The following is a 10,864-nucleotide window of genomic DNA, read 5'->3' on the forward strand; positions in this document are numbered from 1 at the left end:
ATGGTGGAAGAGTAACAAGGATGGTTTACATATTCGAGTAAAGTGAATTCCTATTTATGATAGGCATGAAGAATCGAGAGGAAAGATCCCAGCATTTTTTTGATACATCAGTACCACTAATGGATGATGGAGACGATAATACTCTTTATGATCGGGTACGTGAAGGGGCTGCAAAATTTACTGCTATACATTTGCACGTCTTTCTGTTTCTTTCTTTCCACAGACCTGTAACTTCTGGGCTGTGCAAATGTATCGGCACTGTTTCCCTGCATGTCCATCCAGTAGCTTCTGTAGCAGACTGCAAAATAGTCGTGGGGTCATAATCTCTTCCTTTTCAAAGGCAGCTGCTCTCCAACATCTTTTGGAAAACAGTCCGCACGTGTCTTTCTTGGGAAAATCCTAGAGAAGCACAGGGCTACCCTGGGTGGTTTTGCTGCTGTGCTCCTGTGTAGCTGCAGATGTGGGATTCTCTCCACATCTGCCTCATTGGGCTGGCCCAGGCCAACGATACTTTAAATATTGCTGGTTATAGGAATTTGACTCTTTCCTGTTAGGGAAAAATCAGTAGTACCTATTTATGACAAAATGTTGTTTCTGTATTTTATAGAAATATTTGCAGGATCAATTTTATTTAAATTTACTTTAAAATGGTACATCATAGCATTCCTGAAGGGAAAAAAAATCTAACCTACACATCCTGCCCTTTTTTGCTAGGGTTTTACAGATGACCAGTTAGTGCTGGTGGAGCAGAACACGCTGATGGTGGAGGAGAGGGAGCGGGAGATCCGCCAGATTGTCCAGTCCATCTCTGACCTGAACGAGATCTTTAGGGACCTGGGAGTAATGATTGTCGAACAGGTGAGGGGCTCCCTCATCCTTAGTAGTGGGTTTTTCTGCTGTGATGCCTAGTCCTTCTCCAGACTTCTTTGAGCCTACACTTATGTCAGGAAAAAAACCCTAAACCTATGCCCTATAGTGTATATGTTTACAAATTTTATGTATATATATGTGTGTGTGTGTATATATATATATAGTCGTCAGTCCCTATAGAAATATCTGTAAACCTTTCTTTACATTAAAAAAAAAAATGTAGATAGAAGTTCTAATATTCTTTACCTGTAACCCATGAGTACTCACTCGCCTGAGGACCCTATTTTGGAGACCTGGTTGTTTCTGACTGAGCCCAGCAATGGTTCTGGCAATATATAAGATTTCCGTTCTGATTTTGGCAGGTTATTGTATAATGGCAACTGGAGCCACTAGCTTTCAAGTAGAATTAAATTGTTTGTTCACCGTTAAAATCTGATTAGAGTATTTTATTATCTTGCCAGCAGGGATTTGGGTCCTGATCCCCCCCGAAACCAGCTGTAGAATGGAGCGTTAAGGCTATGGAAGATCTAGTTACGCTAATTACTCTAGCAGTTCCCAATGAACCTCTATCTCTTCTATCACAACATGTTTCCATTAAGAGCCCTGTTCTGCCATACAACCCAGCAGTCCCTTCTTTCTGTTCGAATCAAGAGATCATGCAATTAAAAATTCTCCTCAAGGCAGTTTTTAAATTTTTAGATGATAGATTGGAGGTTAAAGTTCTTTGCCCTGACCCATGCAGACCTGTGGTCACGTAGATAGATGTGACAGTTTGCAGATCTCATCGTAACTGGGTTTAGCTAAACTGGCATTCTCTGATTACTTGAATCCAAGCGTTTAAGTAGCAAAAAGAGTGCAAAAACTAGCCCTTCACCACTCTGAGCCTATTTCCACTGAACCGTATATTTTTTAAAGCCCCAATAAGTCTAAATGTGTCATTTCCTATAGTGGCTAAATCCTAAGAAGCAACCTCAATTCGTCAGTATTTCTTTCTCTTGAGCTGGACTTTATTGCAGCTAACACAGCACTCTGCCATTGTGGGCCTAATACTGCTTCATGATGGATTCCAGAGCTTTCATTGTGTACCTTTACAACAACGTTAAGTAAAACAGATAATCCTGTGGATAATGATGTCTGCAATCTGCATATCTCATTTTTGAAGTTCCATTTTCCCAGTGGGCGGTTGTTGATAGCCTGTAACTGTCATTTATTACTCAGGGTACAGTCCTTGATCGAATTGACTATAACGTTGAACAGTCCTGTGTCAAAACCGAAGATGGCTTGAAACAGCTTCACAAGGTAATGACATATCATTTCAATAGTTGAGAATTTCAGGAACTGTTATCAAATACCAAGAATTCATAGGAGGATTCTCTTCTGTCACAACAGTTCTAAACACTCTTGTTTACTGTCAACTCACATTACAGAAGCGTAAGGGAAATGTATGATATTGTTTTATTCAAAGCCAACAGTGTGGGTTGTTGCCATTTCATTGCAGTTAATGATTTCAGGTTTACCTCACACTTCAGTCTGAGATTGCTGAGAATTATATTCTGTGACAGAAAATTCCAAAGGGATTGAAGTTTTCTTCCTTCTAGAAAACAGTTCCTCTTTCTGAGTCTTCCTGTTTTAGGAAATCAAGTGAAGGGGCATTTGCCTAAATATGTGTCGAAAAATCTGTCTGCTGCTTACTGCTGACTTAGGCTTCTCTTGTGACATTTTTCTGATGAATTGCTGGTAGAAGAATACTTTTGGAGAAGATAAAAGTCTGATTTTTCCTTTTAATTACTACAGCATATCTGTGTTTTACCTTGAGAAAATAGAAGTTTGATCAAGTGAGAACATTAGCTGTTTGATTCTTGATAAGATGGCTATTTCAGGGATATTTTTATGATATTTGTTAATTTCTTTTTTAAACTAAATGGAAAGTGTCTTAGAAATCTTGTAATCAGTTATGGGAAGCATACTTAACCTGCTGAGTGGGTCTCCTATGTAACTGAGTGCCTATTTTCTTGAAAAGGAACATCATAATGCTTCATAAATACAATCAATTCTGGCCCTTTCCAGTGGTGTTTCTAGCCACAGAATGAACGTTTTTCTGATTTTCACTAATGTACTACTCTATCATTTTTCTGAAGCCAGTTGCATCCTATAGCAGAGATAGCCCATCCGATAGTATCAGCTTGCAAAAAGTCAGACCTTGCACAGACGCTTGACTGTCTCTTCTACGTGCTTGCTGCCATGTGCCGGGTGGGAACGAGGCTCTGGGGCCTCACTGTTGAGAGATGGCTTGCCAGGCCTGTGCAGGGGCTTCGGAAGCCTTCAGATTGCCCTGTATACTAAGAGTGAGAACTAACTTTAGGTTCTTACTCTGTAATAACCAGGTTTTGATATGCTGCTGAATTATGCTTTGCTTTTGAAGTTTCTTAAATAGAAACTAGTGAAACATGTTTTGGAATATAACACAGATAAAGGAAAAGCTTTCTCTGCAGGAGTGTACAGATCTAGAGGGAACTGAAAATTTTGTTTTATGTTCTACTTTATACATCATTTTGAGAGGTTTTAAAGCATACTATTTAGTATTGACTTTTTCCTCGTGTTTTGGAGAAAAGTGAGCTTGCACTGTCTTACACTCAAATTACACTGATGTCAGCTGTACCACTGGCCGTGGCCTTGGCATTTGGTTCATCCACAGTGATTGAGGCCTGGGGAGTTGCTTCACTCAGACCACACTCTCAAGGTGGTCTTACCTGCCATCCTGATGCTTCCTCCCTATGATGAGTGACTCCTCCTGGGGGAGTGGGCAGGCTCACTTGGGAAAGGAAACAATGGCTCACAGGGTTGGGTGGGAATGTGGAAGCAGAAAAAAGAGAGCTGGGTATTCTTAATAGGTATTTCCACCCTGCCTCTTCTCCTGCTTCATTGTGAAACAACGGTGTCTGTGCAAGGACGGGGCCTCCTCTCCCTCAGATGTGGTTGCAGACACCCTCCCCCTTGTCTTTTTCTCCAGCTCTCCTTTCTCAGTGTCTCTCTGGCATTGGCATCTTCCTGCATGAAGGCCATGCTGTCATCTGTGAGGCTGCCCTTCAGCTTCCAGGGTGATGTTTTTGAATGAAGAGATGTTTCGGGTTTTCTCCACGATGTGCTTTTGGGGTTCCTTACTCTGTGCCATCAGTAGCGTATGGCAAACCTAGCACAGGTGGGTTCTTTCTGCAATGACATCCACAGGCTACACCTGTCAGTTTTCATTTGCAAAGATGATTTTTTTTTCTCTTTCCCAAATGCAAAGGAGGCAGAAAACAATTCTCTTTGGGGCCATCGGTTCCATATATAATAGCTCTGGAGACTTCAGTCAATTATTTCATTTCATAGTGGAGGAGGGGGTACATTCATCCAAAGAATTGTGTCCGGAAAGAAGAGGGTTTTACTGAAAGTGTAGATCCGTACATTTGGTGGAAGCAAAACCTGGGAGAAGCAGGTCTATCTGGCTCTGTCCTCTTTGACTTTTCCTTCTACCCTTAGTCTCGGGGAAATTTCAAACAAGCGCCCTGGTCAACCCAGCCTAAACAAGAAGCTCCAGGATCATGGAGCCTTCGCTTCACGTTGCCCGAATGAGCTTGAATTGATGGCTGGATTATCACTGTGTAGCCTCTAGCAGCGATGTCATTTGCTGTGCAGACAGAACCAGTGCCTGAAACCAAAAAACAAGACCTGATTTTGGATTTTTGGAAAAATTACTACCTTTTTCCTCCTCCTCTTTCTCCAGGCAGAACAGTATCAAAAGAAGAATCAGAAGATGCTTGTGATTTTAATATTATTTGTCATCATCATTGTCCTCATTGTGGTGCTTGTCGGTGTGAAGTCTCGCTAAGTGGATTTCCGGGTGAGCGTGCTCTGCCTGTGCCCCGCCGGCTGCCTGCCGAGGCCCCACCCCGAGGGACACGCGTCTGGGCACGGGACGTCGCCGTGGACGCCTTGTCACGAGTCGTCCTCCAGTGAGGGGAAGGGCTTTCTTTTTCCCTTCACAGTTGAGAATTTGAGGACCTACCTGGTGATACTGCTGCAGAATAGAGATTGAGTTCTGTGATCAGTTATATATATTTTTTTTAAAAAAGAAAATGAGTTGCAAGTTTATAGGCTCATACAGAAGCTGTTAAATATTATATGTGTATATGCTATTTTTTTAGCAATCATGTCCAAGCAGCATATTCAAATAATTTTTGGGAAATTTTTTTTTAACCATCTGGTTTTTAAGAAATTTGGTACCAAAAATGTATGAGTAGAGGCAAGGATGCCTCTTCATTTTTCTCTACATATTTTCCAGTTGAAAACAAACTGAGGAGTCCTTGAATTTATAATCCGTTCCCCATTAACTTAATTTAGCTTTTCCATTGCTTTAATGATCAGAGTAACAAAGTGTGAAAAATAAGAAACCATCATTGATGTTAATTAACACATTTAGATGGGCCAGTTAAAACAGCTTCATAAGTTTAAATTAATTGTAAATGGTGTATTTCTCATTTAAAATTTTTGCACTGTTTTCTACTGTAAACCAAAAGGGGTTTCTAAAAAAATCACCTAAATTTTTTAAGTTAGTGGTTTGAACTAAGCTCACATTAAAAGGAAGCTTGACAGTGTCATGAAAATCACCAGACTCAGCCAGTGTGTCCCCATGGCCATTCCCCAGTGGTCCTGGCGCAGTTCATTATTTATTCACTAACTACATAATAACCTGCTCCAATCAGGCTCCATTTAATGAACTGTGAATTTACACAGAGGCCATTTTAAATGGGTCACCCCATTTAGGATTAGTGGATCTCAAATTATTAACTAAACATCACTCCATTTCAAAGTAAAATACTCCACCCGTGGTTTGATTTACTGTCTCTCCTGTGGCCGCTTAGCAGCACCCAGAGAGTAGGCGTGTCACCAGCAGTCAGGAGAGGCTCGACTAAGAAGCCGTCTCCTCGCACATGTGAGCCATGGGTTGGATCAGCGCGGAGGACGGCCGTTTGCTTACCTCTGAGCAGTAGGGTGCTCGGCTCTATTCCTGGAGTTATAGAAGAACGTGGAAAGTGATGCTAAATTTGAGAACTGAACCCGGAAACGGCTTGTATCTCCCTTGGTCCCAAGCCAGCGGTAGAGGCGTGGTGATCTCTGTGTGCCTCGTGATGGCTTTCCACTGCTCTGTCTTTCCTAAAAAGTTTAAGAGCATAATGTCATGCATGTGTTAGGTTTTATTTGGACCAGTCACATGAAATTTCTTTCTAGAATTGACATATAAGTTGTTTTAAACTTGTGTCCAGTGTGTGGTAGGATTCACATTGCCCAAACAGATCCTGGGCTTTGCACCCAAACCCCCCGCCAGCTTCTCTTCCCAAGGTGTTGATGCCACCAGGCAGCCGCTGGCTTCTTACTACTGACTTGGCCTTAGAGCTCTCTAAAGGTGACCCTGGCATTTTAGGAAATAGTATGGTATTACCTGACCAACAGTTACTTAGTAGCAAAGAGGCTCAAAGGAGAGGAGTCCAGCCCTTCCTCAGTCACCCCTGGCATGTGGTCTTCTACAGATCTTCAGATCTTCAGAGGATCCTTAGGTGCTCTTGAGGCCCTGATTGTTTTATCCTGGTGGTTGAGGTGTTCAGAGTTCAAGGTTGCTCTTGGGAGTGGGACTGTTCAAATTAGGGGTTTTCCTCCAAGACAGTCTATAGTGGCAACACTGGATTGTTGTTAAAGCTTCTCAAATTGCTGAGTTTTAGTAAAAACCCTTAAAAGAAACAGATCCTTGAAGAAAGGAGCACCATTTTTTTTTTCTTCAGGGTGATTGGGGTTACTTTCTGTCCACCTCTATACCCCCACCCCACTTAAGTAAAATCATGAATCTGATTAGAAATTATTTTAAGGATCACATATAGGGATGGGGGAACCATTTCTCTTTCTGACTGAAACCCGTGCGATGCCAGCCAGAGTCCCAGCTGTCCGCTGCCACAGCCCTGGGTGTCAAAGGGACAAAGCATGGCCTGGAGCGGACCCCAGAGCCCCCAGCTCATTGGGGTCCTCAAAACACTGTATTTTTCTGTTGAGCCTTTACTTGGGGAAAGATCAGGTGCACTCAGAGAAGTAAAAGAAAACTAATAATAATCGTGTCCTGGTACCTCAGGGTGATTGGCAGCCATTGTCGTGGGCCTCTCAGCCCTCCTGGGTGGCCCGGCTCAGCCTCTGGACGCACGTGTCCCCGCACCCTGGGGTGGCCTGGGTGCCCGCCCCGGAGGGGAGAAAGACAGAGGCCTGCTCTTGGTGCTGGTCTCCAGAGCACCTGCTGATCTTCCCGAGATTGTGCCTGCAAACTCCCATCCCGCTTTGTTAATTGGGGTGGGCTGGCTTGGGTGAGGAAGCATGTATGTCTAATTTAACGGATTTACCGCTTTCTCTTCTAATTGAGAGAGCATTATTTATTTGTTTTGACACAAGTGCTTTCAGTGTTTTATCCCAGCTAATGGCTTCTTAAAGGTAATAAAACCCTTCCAACCTAATTGGTCAGATAAGACTTTTTTCCTTGTATGCTTAAATAAAGCAATTAGTGAAGCACTTCTATCCAGAATGACTTTTTTTTTTTTTTGTCGTTTTTGAAAACTAATTTACTGTTCCTGGAAACTTTTTGTACAATAAAGCGATCGTGCAGATTAAAAGCCATCTGCCATCCTAGTATTAATTTTCACGATGGGGTCCACTGCATTAAGAGGGGGCTTGGCATGTTCTGTGGCCACCAGGCTGAGGCCCCCTTGTTTTGTGCCTGAGGCCTTTTGCCCAGTGTCTGAGTCTGTCTGTCCTGTCTGTCAAATGGATACTTTCAAAGGGGCCAGTGTATTTGCTAAGCCCATATATAAAAAGGGAAACTGCCGAAAAGCCAGATGATTCTTTTTCTTATGAAAATGTATGCTTTATATGCATACCAAGAACCATTTGGGGATTTTCACATTAAATCATAGCTCATGGATTTTGCTAACTCTTAGATACAGGCTCAGGTTGGGGAGATCCTTGAATTGCTACGTGACTGAAGTTTGCTGTCCTCTTCCACTGACAGCTTGCCAGGTGAACTCAGAGCGCAGGCGGTATCAGACTTTCCCCGAGTGTGTCTGCCCTGTGGTTCTCAGGATGGGGCGGCTCCTGGCCGCGAAGCCTTAACTCTCCTGCCTGTGGCGCCCCGTGGGTCACGACGGCTGTGGGGTTTCTTAACTAGACGCATACATACAAATAGGAGTTGTCTTCCGCACAGTCATCTTCGGCAAGCTGTGTGTTTAGTCCTGAGATGCCGCTATTGCTTAGGGCAGTTAATTATCCTCAGAGTCCGGGGATGGACAACACAGAAGAAGCCCCTCCTCCTATTTTGCTCTCACCTCGTTCAACCTGCTCATCAGCCATGCACGACTGTCCAGAGATCAAATCCACCCTCAAAGGACAGACATTTGCCGTAAGCTTCAAGAACATTCTGGCCAACTATGATAATGTAAAGGAGCCCCCACCCTGATGGGGGCCGCTCAGTGTAGCACCCGTGAGCGTGTAGGCTCTGTGGGGTGGTGTCGGACACCCCTTGTGTTTCATGAGCAGTGACCTCGTGGGTCATGTTTGTAGCGAGTCTCTGGTGGCCGCTCCTTCAGCGGCGCTCCTGGTGCACGCAAGCACGAGCCCAGGTGCAGCCTGTTCAGCAGAAAGCCATTGAGATGCCTCCTGGAAAAATACGGAAAACTGATACGGCTCAGTGGTTGAGTGCCAGCTTCCCTCATATGAGGTCCCAGGATCAGTCCCCGGCCCCAGTACCTGAAACACGCACATGCACACGTATTAATACATATAAAACCCATCTGGAGAGACCTAGCTGAAATAGCTTTTCCAAAAAAGGCTCTCACTCAGTTGGGTGTAGGGAGAACAAGATAGTACAAAGAATTCCTGCTTCTTGGTGGTGCTAATTCATCTATTACTTACTGTAAGCTTCTGTTTCTTCTAAGACTTAGGCAGACCTGGTCCTTTTGCTGTTAGCTGTATTTTAGACCTTATCACTGGGTGCATGTATAAATGCTACCTGAAATTGCTTATCTCTGTTGGTATCAAAGCCCTTAAAGTCTCCCGATTTTCTCTCTCAAAAATTCTCTTGGTCTCCCAAATGCCACCTGTAACCTTTTTGCCTGACATTTTGTTTAGTTTTGTTTTGAAATGGAGAAAAAGCAACTCCCCTCAAAGTGATGGTATGGGGTCCGGGGGCTGTCTGCAAAGGAGACCTCAGCTCCCAGGGGAGCCTTTCAAATTGAAGACTCAGGCCAGTGGGCTCGGCCAGGTGCCCTTCGCATCTCGTCCCCGGCTGCACGCCCCCCTCAAGGAAGTCATTCGGCCAGTCTGCTCTGTGGCTGGGTTTTCTTACTCTACAAAGGGACGTTCCAAAGAGTCAAAGGGCAGAGGCCTGTGTGCAATTATCTGGTCAATTGAGGTGAAAGAAAATAATCATTTGTCCGGTTGTCCAAATTGGCTCTTCTGGACCGTCCTGAATGCTCAGGAGAATTGTGTGGCCCTCCACTTCCGCTCCACCTTCGGGCTAAAATGGACCATTTAAATGAGCTGCCATCCAACACTATATAGTTTTAAATTAGGCTTCTTTAGGCCAGACAACTGGGTTTAGCATTTTTGTTTGTAAACTTAACTCTCATTGCTTTTAGCTAATCATCTAAATTCTGCCATCAGCTAGTCACTCTTCCTCTCATTTTGTAGATGTCAGAATGGAGGCAGAGGGCTCTGATTGACAACATTTGATCTCTCAGAGGAAGTGCTAAGGCACTCATATGTTTTTGGTAATTTTACGTTCTGACCCCAGACGCCATAATAAACCTCCATTTTCATCAACTGCTAGGGAGAGAGCCTCGCCCCAACCCCCACTGCTAAGCACCCCTTCTCCCAGATGGGGAAATTGATACCGCAGAAGGGCTTGCCAAGGCCACACAGGTAGTACCAGGCAGGGCTGGGATGGGAATTGTCAGCTGGCTGATCTCCAGACCGGCGCTACCGCTTCTGCCGTTTTAATTGTTCATTTCTTTCCATAAAATTAAATGACCTTCTTCAAGAAAGATTTAATGGTCAAGATGTGATTGGTAAAAGCTTCCTCAAGGATTTTTTTCTTATTACAAAGATTAGACCAGACTGAGGCTACGAGAGATTTGCAAACAGTGGTATGTCATTATCCCCAGTTCAGTTTTTCGTGTAATTGGTGCGAGGCGATTGCTGCTGATGAATCCACTTGCTTTGCTGCTGAACAGAAAATAATGATTCTTTTGTGACATGACTTGGTGTATGGACATGTGTATTTGTGGTTGTTTATAAAAGGTATATGTGTACATAAAACGTTTACCAAGATGGATAATGTCATTTTAAAGTTGTAAATAATAAAAAATAGTCTTGAGCAAACCTGATTTTACACTTGCCTGAGAACGCAGCACTTCATTTCAACACTGTGCAATGGCTAGAAATTGATTTTTTTTAAATCCAATTAAGCCTCAAGGTTGGTTATCCATTTAAAAGGTCGGATGAGTTAAACAATGACAGTACCTTCAGTTCATGCTAATAATTAAATTTCCACAGAACTTCAGCTCACACGTCCCTGCCTCATGGAGGCATACCACTTGGGTTTTTGCACTGCAGTGAGCTAGCAGAGTCACCAGCAGATTGTCCCCAAGCTGCCTGCCATCCCTGTCCTCCCCTCCCTCGGATTTCCAACAGACAACTGGTGATTGCTCCACTCCCCTCCCTTTCCCTTTGGGAAATGGAAAAAAGTAGCCTCTCATTTAAAGAAAACTGAAGGGACCCCTTGGTGTAGAGACCACTCTTCGTGAACTACCAAGTTTATCTTGTAATGAATGTCATGTTTAAAAACAGTGCTTTACAGTGCATATTTACTGCGAGTCCCTAATGTGTTGAGAAAAAGACTTCAACATGTCTTTTTATGGTTCTT

The 10,864-nt window shown here is 43.5% G+C and overlaps 1 protein-coding gene across 13 annotated transcripts in view; it reads left to right on the top strand.

The window, feature by feature from the left end:
• The window catches only part of STX16 (syntaxin 16), a 28,196-nt gene extending 17,866 nt beyond the window's left edge, over positions 1 to 10,330 (top strand). For all 13 annotated transcript variants that reach the window (XM_004460157.5, XM_071211802.1, XM_071211803.1 and 10 more), the window contains 4 exons: positions 64 to 155; positions 715 to 858; positions 2,089 to 2,169; positions 4,637 to 10,330. In XM_004460157.5, the coding sequence (XP_004460214.1) occupies positions 64 to 155; positions 715 to 858; positions 2,089 to 2,169; positions 4,637 to 4,741 (422 nt within the window). In that variant the 3' untranslated portion in view covers positions 4,742 to 10,330. The remainder of the gene's footprint in view (positions 1 to 63; positions 156 to 714; positions 859 to 2,088; positions 2,170 to 4,636) is intronic.
• Positions 10,331 to 10,864: the final 534 nt, after the last annotated feature.

Source organism: Dasypus novemcinctus, chromosome 24, assembly GCF_030445035.2.
Source record: "Dasypus novemcinctus isolate mDasNov1 chromosome 24, mDasNov1.1.hap2, whole genome shotgun sequence".
NCBI classification, from domain to species: domain Eukaryota; kingdom Metazoa; phylum Chordata; class Mammalia; order Cingulata; family Dasypodidae; genus Dasypus; species Dasypus novemcinctus.